We start from the raw sequence: 19,581 nt of genomic DNA on the forward strand, positions 1-19,581 counted from the left end.
ACACCCTACAGAGTTGTGTATCACAGGCTGCGTTGTGGATTATGTTGTACTGTGGATTATGGGATTAACACATAATCAGACACTGACCACTGTGCACCACCAGAAAAAGCACACTGAACGTCAGCGTGAAGAACAGGGATACAGAGGAGGATAAACCTGGCAACAACTAACCACGAGATGTTACTTCCTCTGCTGTGATTTACACAGTGTGATAAAGCTCCGTTCCCCACTGCATCATTGTCCACGCTGAGAAATGAGGCTGCCGAGTGTTTTTTATACTACAGACATTTACAGTTGCACCCTTCTTAGATTGATTAATGTGTTTCCTACCTTCCATGCAGCTGCTGTTCTCCATTCATTAAATACGTCTTCATCAATCTAAAAACTACTGTACACTCTGGAAGCTGTGCAGTTTGTTGGCTTAATCAGTTCACATCTGAGGCAGGTAACTTGTGCGGCACATCAGGCCAAACTGGTGCGACCAGTTTTTCATCATGTCAGTCATTGTTGTAATTGTTGGGTCAGTTAAGTAATGACCTAAAAATACTTTTCTTTGAGATTGGGAAGTGAAAGTCTATCCTGCTGGTGTGGTTGTTTTTCTTCACTTTGCCTGGGCTCTTCATCTAGATTTCTGTCTCATGTTAGCAAAGTCACAGTTCGACAGTCAGTACATTTACATGACATGACAGAAAATCGATTTCTTGTGTTTGTCCGACAGAAACCGGACTTTTGAAATACATGTTAGTCCGACTGAAATCATACTAAATAGAGATTCTCAAATTCACCCAGGTAATGTGATTGGGAGTCGAATTACTCCTGCATGCGTACAGTCAATTGGACCCAAACTAGAGAGTTGGCACAGTGCTGGCCCCTGGCTTTGACCCAGAAGAATAATATTAAATGCATAAAATAAGGAGAGGCCGGTAACAACATGGCAAAATCTACATCCAGAGCTGTGTATTTTTGGATGGACGAAATGCACAGAGCTGTTAAGTTGTACACCATGGTACCAGTTTGCAGCTAGCTAACTGTAGCTAGCTTGTTTGTCCATTGTTTGGTCTGTGACGTAATAGGTCAACCAGCAAAAGGTCCAACAGTTACAAGGTGAAAGGGGGCATATCTCCACCCTTGTAGCAGAGTCAGATATACTTTGGTCAATACACTGATCCCCCTCACGTGCTTGTATACTGGGTCAAGGACAGTAGTCCAATTAAATGGTCTTTACTGTGCATGTAAACGTACTGACTGTGGCCTCTGCACCCGTGTGTGTCGTAACACCTCAAAGACTCTTTTTATCCTGCACTGATTTGGTAACTGTGAAAAGAGTATGACTTCCTTTATTTAACCAGAAACAGCCCAAAATCGCTATCACCAAACCCACCAGAAGTGTGTCTTATGATGATAAAATTACAAAGTTGACAGAAACAAAATAAAACTGTTGTGTTTCGTATTTCTACTGTTCCAATTATCATCAACTCTGGTTTGCTTGAAATAAACCTTTCCAGTTAGATGTGAAAATATGTTGGCACTATACATGCTTAAATTAGTGTTTGGAGTCTGGTAGGTTTGGCGATAGCGGGTTTGGGGCTGTCTCTGGTTCAGCAAAAAGGATCTTACTCTTTAACAAAAGGTCTACCTCTGTGGGGATCCTTTCTATAATGTCAGATACTTAGAACAACAATTTGAGTCTGTGAGTGGCAAAAACAAACACTTTTAGTAAATGTAAATGCACAGTGTAAAAAAGTTCCTCTTTCAGACGCAGTTCCTTTGATGGTCACTCAGTGGTGACTCCAAGAAAACTCTTAATGAACAACTCAATTCAAAAAGAACAAACGTCTCCCTCGAAACACCAAGTGAGTACTTTTGTTTGTCTGTTTCTGCTTTTTTTCACATATTAGGGTGTGAAATGTAAATTAGGGTGCCAGTGTCTGGTCTATTTTCTTTTATTATCTATTTAGAAAGAGCCTGTTATCACTGCTGTTTGTGATTATGTTTTTTAAATGATATACTTATTCCACATATTTGTTGGTTGTGTCTAAACAGGCAGCCAGAAAGACGAGCAGACACACATACCTGTATATATACACACACACACACACACACACACACACACAGAAGTTTAGCTCTATGTGTGTTAGAAAAGAGCAGAGGAGCAGAGAAGGAGAGAGAAAGCGAGACTACGTCACACCTGCAGCTTGTTCCAAAATTACACTTTGTTATTACAGAGAAAGTAAAGTACCAAAAAAACAGGTACTGTTGGTAGGTGGTAACACATTCCAGCGATATCGGTTTAAATGTGAACAGTACCCAACCCTAAAAAGACTATGTAACTTCTGTAGAACAGAATTTTACAGACTATTATTGGGATAGTTGTAGCCTGAACTGTCTGATTTCACAGCAGCTTTTCTTAAAAGTTACAATGCATGTTGTGACATTTATAGGTGTTTAGGATGCAAGTGCAAATTGCAAAAAACGTTGTAAAGCTGTCACAGATTCAGAGCGTATTATGATGGGCATTCAGTGTTTTCCTCCGGATTACAATCTATTTGTGATGGAACAGGTGGGCGGTGAGTGTAGAGTTCAGCAGTTGATGCCGTTCAGCGCAATGCTGAAAGACTGTCTCCATGAGTAGAGCTCCTCCTGCTCCGTCTGTCCAGTTAGCATGAGCTAACACAGCCGGTTGTCCCTCCAAGGCTGCCTGGGTCAAAGCAAGATGGAGGGATCAGTGGAAGTCAGCACAATCATCAAGGCTCCACAACTACATTTAAGACCCCACAGATGTTCCCGGCCAGCAGCTGCCCCAAAAGCAATAGACAACCTTCAACTGCCTGAGGACAAGCATATAACACTTTGGTGCAGCAATGCAAAAATGTGGTCTCGCCGACAGTGCCCACTGCGAATGCAGGTATCCACTACAAACTGTGGAACACATAATGACCAGCTGCCCCAAACACCAGCCAACGAATGGCGATCGTGGTCTCATAAGACCTGGACGATGAAACACTGGACTGGCTTCAATGGAGCTGAAGGTCTAAGGATATACGCCAGAGGTGGAAGCTAACACAGCCCAACGAGATCTTATCCCTTCTCGTCATATTGTGCCACTTGGATAGAAGCCCTACAGCAGGGGTTAACATCAGACACCAAGCCGTCAACACCAACACGGAAACAGTTCAGCTTTGTTGTTAAACCTGTTAATAACCCATGGGTGACGTTAGCTGTGTGATGCTAACAGTTAGCCCTGTCACTGTGGGTGTGACTCCAATCACAGAGCTCCAGTTCCGCAGCAGGGAGAGAGGTGCTTAGCGAGTCGATATGCTGCGCGCTGCTCTACAGAGAAATGAGATTAAATAGATTTTAAATAGTTAAATTTGGGGTAATTGGACAAAACTGCAAAGTTGCGCAGAATTCACAGGGATTGGCTGAAACTGAGTTAATTGCTGGGACTGCAACATGGACACATTATGGAGGGACTGAACAGCAACCGCAGAATAATCCACACTGACATTCCTTTAACGTCCCATGATTCTGTTGAGTCATTTGCCTTAAAGCATCACCATTAACTGAGAACGAGTGGTGTGGGAACACATGCAGGAAACACCAGTCATGTCTCCTGGTGGCAAACAGTTCATTTTCTTTTACTTTGTTTTACACCATTAAAATCTGGGACATGATAAAGCAGTGTAACAGAAACACAAGTGGAGTCAAAGTTAGTAGTGACTCAGCAGTTGTGTCAGTTACACAACAACATCTATGTGAGGGTGCAAACGTTAGCTATCATAAGTGTCATACCAGACCAAAATGTTGTTATGGCACAAGTTCTGCACAGATGAGGATTACGTTATTTCTACTTTTAAAATTCACGCTGTCTCGGTTTGAAAAACTTGCATAACTTTTAAGCTTTGGGGAGACAGACACTTAATTCTCACTGGCACTCACAGACAGCAAGCATTGTAACTGAAACCCTCCACACTGCAACACAGTGCTGCACCATGCACCATATTATGAGAGGCAGGGATTTGGTGCTTACTTTAACCTTTCGTGCATTTATAAATATGTATATAATGTTGTGAAAAACACTCGACAAAAACACAAGCTTTCTGATGATGAGAAGTGTGAGGTAAACATCGCCCTGTCGCTCTGTCGCTCACTCCCACTCACACTGTCGCTCTTTGTTTCTCACAGACAGCCCAGTGATCCACAAAACATTGTGACAGCCTAGATCCACTCATGCTGACAGCCTCTGTCACACACACACGCACACACACACACACACACACACACACACACACACACACACACACGATGATCAGTGTAGCTACTTGACAGTGGGATTTAGGGAGTTCCTGTCAAAAAGCTCATGTGCACTTGGAGGTACACACACTGATCCCGTTAACTCCATGGTACAGTAACCCATGGTAACAGTGTGATAATTTATTCATGCAAATGTGGTTACTGGTGATCCAGAAAGACAGATGCACATGAACCAGTTTTCCAAAAAAAAAAAAAAAGAAAGAAAAAAGAAATCAAAATGGCACCTTCATCCTGCACAGCCCTGTTCAAGCACTATAAGGCATAACACGAAGGTTTCTTTTGCTAAAGGCGGCATGGAAATATTTTTCGTTTTGGTCCGTCTATCAGCTCACAGGGTTGTGATCATCAGAAGACTGGTCTGAATGTAACCACAGGCCACGCTAGCTTGTAAATCAAAGCAGGAATTCTAAAGTTGTGCTCTCTTTGAGGCAGATACAATCACAGATTTCATGTCACTACACTCAATTCGACATTGGTGATATGGTCAAAAATGCTCCTTCATAACAAAAAAGGCACCTTTAGGCCTCTAATCTAAATGCACCATGTTACACTACTGGTCTGCTTCCTCTAGCAGTACATGGTATTTTACTGGGAGCGGAGACTCATTAGGTTTTAATATTTTCGGATATTTAAGCCAAGTCCATACGTACATGGGTATTTTTAAAAACAGGGTTTCTTAACTAAAACAAAATCCCATCCACACAAGCACTATCATGAAAAATTGCCATCCATATGTAAACGCAAAACCTCAAGTGAAGTGCTGTCAAGAGCATGTCAAACCGACAGCTGGCGATATAACACGAAGATGAAGATGTTGCCTCACTTGAAGCCTGAAAAAAGCTACTACCAGAAGGCTACCTGGGGCAGTGACCTCCTTGTGTCTCTGTTCCTCAATACAGTGGAAAAATAACTCTGCATTTACATGCAAACATGTAAAAAGTCCTGTTAGCAAGGTTAGCATTATTTTGGCAACATCCGCCACTCCCAAAAAGTTGCCGCATTTGTACGACTGTCACTCTCTATATTCAAAACTTCAAACTGTAATGACCTGTTCAAATTCAAAATCTATTTAATTGTTTGTAAGTCAGCAGATTGTTTGACGTAGTTTGCCTTTTGATCCAGGAGAAGGCGCTCTAACCCATCTTGAGTGGACAATCAAGACACTGGATCAGGGGTCGGCTAGCCTGGAAATCCAGACCCAAATCTAGAAAGATTTAGGGTCTGGCTATGAGTAGTGCAAATGGCCCAACTCGAGGGGCGGCACCAAGCATGAATTTGAAAATATCACTGCACGCAATTGGATAACACTACAACCAATCAGAACAATACACGGGGTGACGTATCCAGAGCTTAGCTACCAGCGGAGCTAACTGGTAGATTAGACTCTTGCTGTATCCGGTCGGCAAAACAGCAAAAACGTCCTTCTTGCAAAGGAAAGATTCGAGCGCCGTCTTCTGTTCCTCTTTTAGAGAAAAAGCCAAGTCTAACTCGTTCATTGTAGCGGCCAAAGGCGTTTCAAACAACTGGTGTTCATCCGTGGCCATCTTGCAATGTTTACTGACTGATTCCGGACTTCGTCATTGCAGCGCTGTCATCATCTGTTTAGCTCGCCTCTGGCCCGCCTATATCAGATACACCAATGTGATTGGTGCAGCCCGGTGCCAAGGGCATGGGTGATGAGCATCATTCCTGTTTGCCAGAGTGACTCGCTGAGCAAATTCAAATTGTGCTCTCGCGAGAACTCTGGATTTCCAGGGTAGGGGTCGGCAACCTTCACTATCAAAAGAGCCATTTTTGAGCGAAAATAATGTAGAAAAAGTTAAGTCTAAATTAGCCTGTACTAATGGTCTAAATGAGCATTCATTAATATGTTGTACCACAAGGTGGCTACTGTGCAGGGCACAATTTATGATTATTTAACTTTGCAGAGCTGGCAGTACAAGATGACATGTTTTCTATTTTATTCTGAGACTTTTCTGGATTTGGCATCCATAACTAACCAGCTAAGGAGACTGAAGACTAGCTACTGCTACTGAGGTTTGGCAAAATTTTGAGAAAAAGGTGCCAGAAAGTAGATGATTATGCACATTTTAGTTGCTGTCATGTAAAAACACTGTTTTTTATTCAGTATATAGGCTTCACATTTTTACAATTGGAGAATATAGGAATTTCTTAAGGCCCAAAACATTGATAGATGAAAATTAAAGCGTTAAAAAAATAACCACAAGTCATTTCCATGTATTTTTTTTGGTCAAAACCACGGGGGGCCACTGGAGAGAGACTGAAGAGCCACATGTGGCTCTGGAGCCACACCTTGCCGGTAGTTCGTACAAATCTAATCACCACCAAGATAGCAAGATTTATATGCAAGCATACTGTATGCAGCCTATTGATAATGTTTCGGAAGAGGGGTTTCAGGATCTCATGATGAAACTGGAGCCATGATATAAAATTCCAGGCTGCACCACAGCATCAAAACGCATGGTGCAACTGTACGACTCCCCACTGGAGGAATCATTCGAACAAATTGCTTATTATTTTAAATTTGTTCAATCTTGAATTTTGGGAAACGTGACAACCATACTCATTTGTATATCAGTCTGTGTCTTGTCTCTAAATTTGGAGGTTTTTGTGGGTCGTAACACAACGTAGTTTTTCCCCTCAGCAGCAGTTTGTGGAGTTTTTGAGTCGCAGGGTGGATAATTGATCAGTCGATCAGAGCTGATCAGATCAGACTGATAGCTGAGAGGAGCAGCTGTTTGTGACTGAAAGCAAACTTTTAAGCGTTTAGATGTTTTACTCAAGGTGGGCTGCCACAAATAAAGGAATGTGTGGGAAACACTGCAAAAGGAGATAACAACTCGCTCTCTAACGTTACAAGCCAAAAATCTGTTTTCCTTGTCTTCACGACAACACTGAATATTGAGTTTCTAAAAATCTTCCACCTGGACAGCCTGGGTTTTACAAAAGGTCAGTTTTCAGTGACCTAAAACAATGTTTGCGTGTGGACCAAAGGCCAAAAGGCATAAACAAAGCTATATTTTCACTAATACTCATGTATGTGTGGACTTAGCTTTACTGTGCAGACTCAGAAATCTACAATGCATCCTTCTTATTTTCAGAATTCTATTTAGGTCTTTTCCCCCGCATGCCTCATTGAATCATTAACAAAGCGATTTGATGACTAAATGATATCACTAACAACGATTTATGCATCTCCTCCAGACACTTTTCATTAGGAAACAGTAGGTATTGCATTTGCCATTATCACAGCCAATCGATCTTGGCTTGCAACAGTCAACAGCACTTGTTGCATCTCACATTCCTGCGAGGTCTGTTGATTTAACGAAACTGGATGAGATGCTGTGGCTGCTCAGAGGCTGATCCTGACAGAGTGTTTCATCTACACACACACAAAGCTGATACATTCATGAGTGAATCCTCTTTCTTTTAGAGATAACATATTCTGTTAGCTCTTTGCCGTGCTGTTACAAGCCTCCAGCATTTGATAGACATTAGGGGCACATCGATACTGCCTGTCTGGTTTCATCTGGCTTCAACCCAAGTCTCACAGTGGTGAACAGTGCCATCTGGAGCTCAGAGGGGGCAGTGACAGCATCGACTGTACGTCCACATCAGAATGTGACAAAAACTGAATCATTTTCTCCACACACACACCACAGGAAATGCACATCAGAACACGTACATGCTTCATCTCCCGGCCCAGCAGCAGTACATTCACTCAGCAGCCATTATAGAGCTGCTTCTCTACAGCGCTGCCAACTTCTGAAAGAACTGGCAGGATGGTGATGTCTAAACTGAGCAGCTGTGTCTTAAATGGAAATGAGCTCTTCAGCATCCCCATGATGTTTGATTAAGCTGGTTTGTCTCTCGTTTAGCTTCTGATGAGCACAACAAGGTTCATGCCGTTACGTTACATAAAATAAACCCCACTAAAGCACTCCCAGCTTTGTTAACTGGAATACAAATAATGAGCAACCTCTCTGGAGTTATTTGCAAATGTAAACAACTTTTATATATCTTATCCCTCATGCAACATCACTGGCAAAGACAACAAATACAAAATAAACAACAATTTCAGCAATATGTTGCCCCAAAATATGCTAATTTAGCCCCACTGCCACAGCTATTGAAATTCAATGTCCTGTATGTGAGCAGAGAGCGCCCTCTGGTGGCAAAACATTGCACCTGATGGCCACATTCACAACAAACATAATGAGCTCTGTTTGTGCGTGGGAGCGTGTGTGCACTAACCGAGGTGTAGTGAAGTCTCAGTGTGGTAATATCCGTCTTGCTGCTTCTTTTTCAACATGGAACAAAGATCCACCCGCTCAACTGCCTGGTCTCCGAAAAACCTGAGTGTTGCAGTGAGACAAAGTGACAGTGAGGAAGACGGAGAGTGTTGATGCCTCCAGCAGGCAGTAAAGGCTGATGTCAGTCATTACAGACACTTGTCAGCAATGATAGCTCAAACTGAAAGCGACAACCAAGTGAGCTCTATGGCTCAATATACTTGGAAAATGTCACCATTATCATCCTGGAAATGACAAAACTGGAAGTTAAACATTCTGTAACATGGTGCTGCTCAAATAAAACTTATGTGCATTTGAAGTGCGAAGAACATTACAGAGTTATGAACAATATTGAAAGACCAGTGAGTCAGAATATTGATTAGAGAAGCACCTGGGGGGTTTGAACTTTGTTTTTCTCACATGCCTGCAGTGAGTACTGACATCACAGGCGACAGCATTTAACAACAGCAACACTATGTCAAAACATCCATTTACCAACTCGCACACAACTCGTGCAGTATAATTCAAGTTCTATTTATCCAGTTGTGTGCTCAGTAGTTCCCAAACAGACAGTCCTTTCCAACTGGAAACTGAACTAAAAGTGAAACCTATCTATGCTTTCTTTAAAGCCAGACATTCACTTTTTTGCGCTGGCCACCGTAGCTCTCCTACACACCTGGGACACGGGGCTTACCACTATATACCACTAAATTCTACACACTATACATTTAGTATTTACTATATTAAGAGTATTTTTACCCTTTACATTGCCATCAGACAGCGACTTCCAAAAGGGAACTGAAGCAGTTATATCGCTGTCTTAAGTACTATTTGGACAGGATTAGTTTTACATAGGGATGTGGACTAATGTCAGTTTACCACAGGATGTCTGTAAGGTGGGAGTGATAACTCGGTTTGCACCCTGGCGTCCCCTCCCTATCGGCGTGTGCGTGCTACGTTGCTTCCTGTATGTCTAATAATGATTAATGATTAGCCCAATATGAAATATTGCCCATGATCAGGACTGTGTGTACACAACGATTAGCAATATGGATTTATATTAGGCCTACCTAACACAACCTGAAGTCTCGTGGCTCTCGTGCTGCCTTCTCGACCTTTTTGATTGGTCTCCCACGTAGGGCTATGCGATCATTAGAAGAATGTCCACTATTACGACTGCCGACAACACCGAATGTTTCTTCAAACGCCTCCATCATTGAAAAAACGCAAACGCGGAATAATGGTTGTAAACAAGACGTGACGAAATATTTACATACATTTTTACAGAGGATCACATTAATATTACCCGAGGTATTTTCTCCAGACCGTTTTACAGAAGGTAAAAGTCGATGTAATTTTTACTGACATTATCCGTAATGATTACAGACATTACAGACTAAAATCTCTGGTAATAATTACTTTACCCCACGTCTCCACATTAAACTAATCCATCCGAATAGGGCTTTTAACACCAAACTCCATTGAGAAAAACAGTAATTTTACTTCACTGAACACAGGAGCTGCTGGTCTACCAATGCCTCGATTCGTAAGTTTCTTTGTGTTCATTTGGGACTCACTTTGAATCTGAACTAACCCTTCAAAACACCAAATTCACACAGTAACACAAACAAACTAACTGAGCAAGGCAGCGGTAGACCAGCATGTCTCGTGTTTAGTGAGGTAAAACTGGTTTTGTCAGTGGAGTCTGGCTTTTAAGAGAGCATAGGTACGTTTCACTTTTAGTTCAGTTTCCAGTTGGAATGGGTTGTCTGTTTGGGAAGTACTGCGCATATAACTGGATAAATGAGACTTGGATTGTACTGCACGCGTTGTGTGAGAGTAAAGCCTAGTTCACATTACACAATTTCCACTGCGATTTTGACTTCGCAGAGGATCTTGAGAGCCACCTTGGGTCGGAGGTGAGTCGGCAGATAGTCTGCCACGATGAGTCCTCATGTGTGAACAAGCCCCCTCGTCTGCGACTGGGACTGGATATCTGGCATGCTAGAAAACTGGAGAAGTCGGACACAACTGGCAAAGAGCATCAGCCAATGAGAGGCGGGATACGTCCCACGTCAGCACGCAGGAGGACGGAAGAAATGTGAGGAGGACAAGCCACAGGGTTGCCAGGTCCGCTTGTTAGCCGTGACTTTGGGCTTATTTTTTTTGCAAAGTCACTTACAAATATTGGTAGTTGCGGGTTGCGTTTTTTTTTGGGCTTTTTTTCTAAAGTAGAGTTGCTTATTTAGGCTTGCTCTCTAAATGTCGCCTTTCTCTCTATACATCCATTGCTTCTTTTGACTTGTTTCCATAGCCCTGGTTGCTTGTTTCTCTCCCAAGATCTGGCAACACTGACAAGCCGGCAAGCAACAACAACAATGGTGGCATCCACAGGACCACGGGGAGCGTGTTGTGTTTGGACCCAGGCCCTGGAGGCAGATCTGGTTCAACACTGGGAAGCAAATCCATGCCTTTACGATGTGTCGTCTCCAAGTTAAAAAACGTAGTTTGGTGACGTCACTATGTTATCTGGGGCTCTGCCGGTGAGGGCTCAGTGGAGAAATCTTGTGGTGTGCACACACAGGTCGTAACGCAGTTGGCGAGACTCCCGATGACAGAAACACACGTCGCCAGGTATGAACACTCAAAAGATTACGATAGTCTCCGCGACGCATTTTGGGGGGTGAAAATCGTGTAATGTGAACTAGGCTTTAGTCGACAAATATTTTTGACACAGATTAGCTGTTGTTAAACAAGGATCCATTTTCTTACCAACACGTGGCGGGTAGTTCATATATTAGTGGTCATTTGGGGGGTGAAGTATTCCCTTAAAACAACATTCCTTTTTCCTGTTACTGTATCTTGCCTAAAATGTCATGCTTACATCATTTATACGCATACAGTATGGACACAAAACATTACATGATGTCCCACATTTACTGTAGAGCACTGACCTCAAAGAAAAAGAAAACAAAAAACAAGCACCTACTTGTTTGTGTAGTTGGAGTAGAGGTCTGGGTCCACACGTTTTATACCCTGAGAGACACAAAGGAAAAATGTTGTTTATGTCATATTTATCACACTTTTTAGGACATTCTGTCTTTAGGATGTTCATTTTTGACACACACAGACTGAAAGAAGACAGGAACGCCGCCCAGTAGACGCCAGTCAGGATACTATGTCATCAGGTGTCAAAGGAAGTAAAGATAGATGCTGTCCTTCCTCTGTCCCTCCCGTCCTGACCACATCTCTGCTTATCTGACTGTCCTCTCCACCCTCACCGTCACACACTCCCTTGATCACTTCACCATTTTCTCTTTCCCTAAGCTGCTCTTAATCGTGGGTAATTTCTTCTCATCAACCATAAAATTATATAGATTCAGTTTTCTTTTAAAGTACCACAGCAAGCACGTTATTCACACTGGTCGTTCTGGCTGGAGCAATAATTTGACATCTAACTACTGGATGAGACATTTTACAGCTACTGAGAGGAAGGTGAGGGGAATATAAAGAGTCACACTGTGGCTGTTTGGCAGCTCTGTCAAAGAGAGTAAGCAACTTGGGACTGTGTGTGAAAGCATAATTAGAGTGAGTAATGCAATGTAAATCTATGTTGACATTATCCAGTATAAACAAAATCATGACGTGCCAGTGCAACTTTATGTTTTTATGTATTTTTAAACATTATTTATTACTTAACTACTATTTTCACATCTGCACAATGAAAGAATTTCAGTCAGGTCTTCGTACACTATATGTTCGTCTTCTCTAAGATGCCTGTGCTAAAGAAACAGCTTAATACTTAAATTATACTGCCAATTTGACTCTTGGAAAAGATAAAAATGCCATTACAATCACCAAATACTGGCAGTAAAAGGTCTGTTGAACTGATAATCACCCTGATATTGTCCAACGCATACAGTATGCAAACATACTGAGCATCTCTATACACTATATACACTGAACAAAAATATTAATGTAACACTTTTGTTTTTGTTCCCATTTTTCATGAGTTGAAATAAAATATCTTATAGGCTGCTTTCTCTCCACAACAAGCTCAGGCTTTTCTGAGAATTTGGCAGTACATCCAACCGTCCCCACATATTGTAGACGATATATAACCATGCCAGTTGCCAGAGGTCCCGACCTCAGCATCCCGCTTCTTCACCAGCAAGATGCACGCGAATAGCTGGATGTGGAGCTCCTGGCCCGGCTCCCTAGACTGGTTGGATATAGTGCCAAAATCTTGGACTCTACATTGGAGATGACTTATGTTAGAGAAATGAACCTTTAGTTCATGGGCAACAGCTCTGGTGGACATTCCTGCAGTTAGAATGACAACAGCACACTCTCTAAAAACGTGCACTATCAGTGATATTGTGTTGTGTGATCAAACTGCACATTTTAGAGTGGCCTTTTATTGTGACCATCCCAATGCACCCGTGTATCAACAATGCTGTTTAATCAGCATCTTGAAATGTCACACCTGTCAGGTCGATGTTGGTGACTAACACGAATTTCAACAAATTTGTGAACAAAGAGAGAATTAAGCCTTTTGTGTGCATAGAAAAACCCTAAGATCTTTTATTTCAACTCATGAACTAGAATTACTGCTTCATGGTTGTTTTCTTTCGCGAACCAGTCAAGTTGCAGTTACAGTTTTCATCCATATCTGTGAAAACAGAGATGCTTCACACACATTTTCCCCCCCTAGCAGTGCTGAAGATCTATACTAGAGATGCACTGAAACAGCTTTTTCAATATCGATACCGATCCCGATGCTGTGGCTGTGAGTATCAGCCGATACCCGATACTGATCCAATACCATGGTTGACCTAAAAAGCTTTATACCTTTACATGTAGAACAGAAAAGACTAGAGGCATCAGGCATTGATGACTACACAGTTGTTTCCTAAGATAAAATGAAACAAGATGAAACAGATTAATGCAACAATGAACTATTTATTTTTAACAAAACTAAACAATTGTGCAACAGCTGTTGAAATAGTGTGAAATACCTCCACACAGCAGATTCTCTCCTTCGCTCCACGACACATGACGTAGCTCGCGTCGCAACAGATTTAAAGGGAAAGGATCGCCTCAGGTATAGGTTGCATTTTCCGATACCCGATCCATCTATTTTGATGATATCGGGGTCGATATTTGATCCAGACATCGGATCAGTGCATCCCTAATCTATACACAGCCTTAAGGCACACACCGATCATTAGTGCCACCAACTTAGTATCTGACCAAATGTCTCCTCTCCTGCCCATGAGATATGAGGTTGAATAATGACCAGAAAAGTGTTTTTGCACAACATTATGATGTCAGAGTGAAGCTGACCTTTGACCTTTTGGATATACAATTTTATCACTTCGTAATTTCATTCTATTAGACATTTCTGTTGAATTTTGTCATAATCAGTGCTTAAATTTTGGAGTTTCGGTCAAAAAAAGTCACAGTGGCCTTGACCTTTGACCACCAAATTCTGATCAGTCCATGGTTCAGTCCAAGTGGACGTTGTGCCAAATTCGAAAAAAAATCCCTCAAGGCATTCTTGAGATATGTCATTCGAAAGAATGTGACCTGAAAAGATAATGCCTCTAGCCGCCGCCATCGCCAGCACAGAGGCATAAAAATGAAAGCAAAAACAAAAGTGTTGCATTCATATTTCTGTTTAGTGTACATACCCACAATGTGTGTGTGTGTGTGTGTGTGTGTGTGTGTGTGTGTGTGTGTGTGTGTGTTTACACGGACGTGTGTGTGTGTATACCTGAGATCGTAGCTTTGATGCTTTGGACAGCTTCATAATGGTGAGGTGGGGCTCAAAGCCACGGTTGCCTTCTTGCAGAAGACCCTGCTCCTCAAAACGACTCCGCAACAACTCTGCAACACACACACACAACACCAAAGGTTAAATAAGCAACATGTTCACTGATATGGCCAAAAAGAGAGACTGTCAGTTGACATAATGCAAAAAGTTACGTGACAGAGATCATTCAGTGGACTTAAGCCCACAACATCAGGCTATACATCCACCTTTAATTCCTCCAATAAACCCTCTCAAATCCCCTTTATGGACTTTTGTAAAAGCCAAAACAGAGTACAGACACAGACGGCAGATGATACTGTATGTGTCAGAAGATGGACAAAAAGCTTTTTTCTCGCATATCATTTGATCATATCACATGCACAAGGGCAGGAACACGTACAGTAAACAACCCCCAAGGACAGACACACCCAGACAAAGACGCACACACAAACTGATGGAAAACCATGGAGGTATTTTTAGAAGAGGAGCTCTAGAGGGAGAGAAAGGTTAGTATATAATCAATAAGAGAGATGGAGGGAGCAGACGAGAGGACAGGAGAGTCTGACTTCCTGCCTTGTCCTTATTTTGCTTTTCCACCAGTAACAGTATGGACTCTCTGATTGTTATCTTCTGTAGTTGCTGCTTAATTTTTCATGTCAGAAAAGGGATTAAAACTACTTGGCACCATTTCCCACATGAATTACGTCTGACAAAGTGTTTACCTGGCGCCTCTGTTTGACAGGTCACACAGGTGTTCAGGCTATACAGGAATGTTGCTGTGTTTTATGGCTGTGTTAAAGCCTAACTACAACCGTTCTACACCTGAGGCAGTAAAGGTAAAATGTCACCACAGACACGTCAGATGAAATGAGCAGCTGACCCTTTGCTAAGCCCTGCCCCCCTGGTTACTGCTGTCAAGCCTCTCAAGCTTTCACTCCCGGCATGTCAATATGCTGTTTTCAGTGATGTCAGAGAGAGATTTTCCAAAGGAAGTCAATTACAGAAGTAATAGTTCTGAAATATCAGCAGACAGAAAGGAATACAATATGCATCTGAGAGCTACGTTTACAATATAATTTGTTAGCAGAGTATTGTGAATCAAGAGGACATTATAATTGAAGGCAAAGCTCACAGGTCCCACTGCAAGTGTCACCACACATCTTGACACTTCATGTAAAGGACAACAGAAGTGGGGACTCAAGTCACAAATCTGATGACTTTAGATTCATCTTGGACTTAAACACCAGTGACTTGTGACTTTGCTTGAACTTAAGCCTTCTGACTTGAAAATACATGATACCTTCCCCCTGAACCCGAAGATTAGAAGGCATTTTATTTAACAAGTGTCCCAAGAATCAATTCATCTCCCTTCATTTTAATATTTATTCCCAGCAAGTCCACACTTAATTCCGCAGATCCACTTTGCTTGAACCAATCTGACAGCATCTAATCAAGTTGCAGGAGAGAACCACGAAGAACTAAGTATATGTTACTAAATGCCGGTTGAAAAAAAGAAAAAGAAACCAAAGATAATTTCGTTTGTGCACAAAAAAAAAACAAAAAAACTCCAGTATGCAAAAAGTACAGGCCGAAAATGACAACTTTGAAAGTTACAGCTAAGTAACTTGTTTTAAAACATAAATATAGATTTTAAAAAGGATTCATGTTTTTTGTAAACTTGATATATTTACTACTATGATGTTAAAATGGCATCACATTTAGTAAAGACCATGTGATGACTTGTTTAGGACTCTTAAATTAAAGTTTAGGACTTAGGACTAGACTTGGGACTCAAATGCAAAGATTTGAGACTGACTTGTGACTTGCAAAACAATGACATGGCCCTGCCTTTGAAGGACAAACATATACTGTACAACAACAACGTTCCTCCACAGCATGGTGAGTCCATATATCGTTTTATTTTAACTGTTAAAAAAAAAAGTTTAGTGCTGACTCTGTACAGCTTTCGTTATCTGATGTTTTAGCCCACTGCAACAAATGGTGAACAACTACCTAACTTTAAGTTAAAACATTAGTAACTTACAAATAATATCCAAACATCTTTGTTTGCCGAATGCTAAGCTAGCTAACGTTAGTTTTTGTTGATCCTTGATGAATTCAACTGTGAGTGAGGTTCTCCACACTGTTTATTTTATTTAATTAATCATTTTTTTTCAAGACATTCAGTTCAAAGTCAACTTTATTGTCAATTCTGCTTTATGTGCTGGGTCGTCAGTAGCATAGTGGTTAGTGCTGGCGCCCCACGTACCGAGGCGATGCCTTGCTGCAGCGGTCGCAGGCTCGACTCCTGCTTGCGACCATCTCTGCGTGTCACACCCCCCCCCACTTTCTCTCTCACCCTGTTTCACTCTGTCCTGTCCATTAAAGGCAAAAAAGCCAGAAAAATAATCTTTCAAAAAAAATTAATTTAAAAAAATAAATAAAATTCTGCCATATGTACAACGTATAGACAGGATTTAAATGCCTTTCCTCCCAGACAAAATGAAGTGTGTTTTTTACAAACTCGACAGATTCACCAGTTGCTTGCGGTCCAATCAGAATGGACCTGCAACCCACTTTTGGACTACGACCCACCAGTTGGGAACCACTGGCGTAACAGACGTGTGAGTAATGTACAACAGTGCAAATAAATCTTTCATCTACAGGATGAGTGATTAGCAAAAAAAAAAAAGAGAGAGAGTTTGGGTGTGTTGAAGTAACAGAGTTATTTAGAGGTGGCGGGGGGAGAGTTCAGCTTCCTGACAGCCTGGTATATGAAGCTGTTATACTGGTATCTTCTGCCAGAAGGCAGGAGTCTGAGGAGGGTGTGTGAGGGGTCCCTAGCTAGACGGGTGTTACAGATGTCCAGAAGGTAGTGAGGCACCAGTCATCTTCTCAGCTGCACTTTTGTGTGGACGCGAACCACAGAGTGATGCAGCTGGTCAGACTGCCCTCATTGGTGCCACCGTAGAAGGTGTGCATGAAGAGTGTCAGGGCTGTGGCCCTCTTCAGCCTCAGGAAGAAGTAGAGGCGCTGCTGGACTTTCTTGTCCAGTGATGTGTTGTTGTTTTTCCAGGAGACGTCCTCTGTGATGTGCACCTCCAGAAATTTGGTGCAGCTCACCTGTTCTACAGCAGTTCCACTGATGGTCGGTTTAATCCTTAACTGACATCTCTCCTCTTGCGTTTTTGGCTTTGGACACCTGCCTCTCAACTTTAAGTATATCTGCTGTTGGTCTTGCAGGTTCCACATGCACACTGTTACAGTATTTTCCCGTGTTCTGGAAGTCTGACCGGCCTGTGCCTAGTTTAGGTTGCTTATGAAGGACTGAGCAGTTACTGAGCATTCAATCAATCAAGGGTTGACTGTTTTGGATTTGAGTCAGTTATGGAGGGTCTGCCTTTATTCATGTCGGCTAAGTGGCATCGTTTGACAAAGCCAACCCAGACTTAAACATGTTAATGCTGCATGTTTTATGTCCCTCCCCCTCCATCACATCCTCTGCCTTCTCTGCTCAGTATTTGGTATGAAAAGCTCATCACTACTTCCTCAAAAAAGTTCCCGACAATTCCAATTCCAGTGGATAACTTTTTTATAATTTAACAAAACCTGATAGCTGAGGTAATTATGTACAGCCTCGGCCTTTGGAGCTTTATCTTTTTAAAAGATTAATTTACTGCATTTCCCATTTACATTATATGATGAAATGCCTTTTGGGATTTGTCTCAGCGCGGCCATCACTAATATGCCAAATGTAGTATTTGCTCTGATCTGAGCAGTTAATACACCAAACGATTGGGTAGGAAATCCACACAAAAGCAGAATCTGAAAATGCAGCTCAAATGCTCCATATTAGTGTATATATATATATATATATATAGATATAGATAAAGATAGATGTATAAAACACCAGCAAACCTTTTGGGGCAAGACACAAAGAACTGGCATAGGGAAAAACTTAATCATGTCCTGCTGAGTGAGCGTGCAAAAAATGCATGTGTTAAGTCTTAGAAATAACTGCATCACATATCTTATTCAGCAGTTACTACTTCGTGTATGTGTGTGTGTAAGTGTGTGTGTCGGTGTTGCAATGGAGCGAGAATCCTCTTAGAAATGTTGGCTTAGTGTCGTCGTTGCCAAAAAGCACAGCCCAAAAACATACACGCAAACCCTCCTGCGTACACCCCCACAAACATACACAGATGACAAACGACAAATTTGAGAAGATAAATGAAGACATGTCACATGCAAATCACCAAACGCATGTGTGAAAACAGTACACACACACACACACACACACACACACACACACTCACCACATTATTTGACCAAATCCACTTACAGTGTTTTAAGAATGAGGACGTGGATGTGGTTGCACTGAATATTAAATCAGTCCAAATTGCTGAGTATTTACAAACTGCAGCTGACGTCCACCGACAAAATATGCTCTTTAGTATTATTTTCACTGCTGATTAATCTGCTGATGACTAATCGATGGATCGTTTGGTCTCAAAAATGGTGAAAAACACTCATCACAGTTTTCCAGAGCCCAAACTGACGACTTTACTTTGCTTTTCTTGTTCAACCAACGCTCACAAAACTCAAAGATTCTTCATTTACTACCATAAATGACAAAAGACAGCAGCAACCTTCCATTTCAGAAGCTGGAACCAGCAAATGTTTGACATTTTTTGCAAGAAAAATGACTGAAATTATGAATTATTCATCATAATATTTGGCAGAGACTAATTGTTGCAGCTCTAATGTTCTTACAGTGTTTTATTTTTGATCCAAACACAAGTTTCACACACTAAATGTAGGCCTGATGCCAAGTCAAAGAATCCTACTGGTAAACGTGCACCCCAGGTCACTGCACGACAAAAGGCTTAAACCACCGATGAGCTCTGAATGTGAGTGTGAGAATCAGCCCACTCAGTTCATCACAACCTCCTGAATATAACCTACAATCTCTTAAAGCTGTCTAATCTGTGACCTCCCGTCCCATAGCAAAGCCCTCACGACAGCCAGCATCCACCTTGTCCCAACAAATCCTCCACATGCAGGGCTCCTCAGCTGACCCTGAGTTCAGACGTGCCTCCACAGGGACACAAAACAGAAAGTACTGTATCACATTAACAT

General features: G+C 41.8%; 1 protein-coding gene across 4 annotated transcripts in view; it reads right to left on the bottom strand.

Annotated features, from left to right (window-relative positions):
- Window positions 1–19,581, bottom strand: part of LOC125896747 (A-kinase anchor protein 7-like) — a 90,542-nt gene that overhangs the window by 58,589 nt on the left and 12,372 nt on the right. For 2 of the 4 annotated variants that reach the window (XM_049589593.1, XM_049589592.1), the window contains exons 7-9: window positions 14,404–14,516; window positions 11,617–11,663; window positions 8,590–8,690 (exon numbers count right to left, since the gene is read on the bottom strand). In XM_049589593.1, coding sequence (XP_049445550.1) covers window positions 8,590–8,690; window positions 11,617–11,663; window positions 14,404–14,516 — 261 coding nt within the window. Of the gene's footprint in view, window positions 1–37; window positions 2,699–8,589; window positions 8,691–11,616; window positions 11,664–14,403; window positions 14,517–19,581 lie in introns of those variants that run through there. The other 2 variants (XM_049589595.1, XM_049589596.1) reach the window with 2 other exon arrangements.

Source organism: Epinephelus fuscoguttatus, linkage group LG11 (assembly GCF_011397635.1).
Source record: "Epinephelus fuscoguttatus linkage group LG11, E.fuscoguttatus.final_Chr_v1".
NCBI classification, from domain to species: domain Eukaryota; kingdom Metazoa; phylum Chordata; class Actinopteri; order Perciformes; family Serranidae; genus Epinephelus; species Epinephelus fuscoguttatus.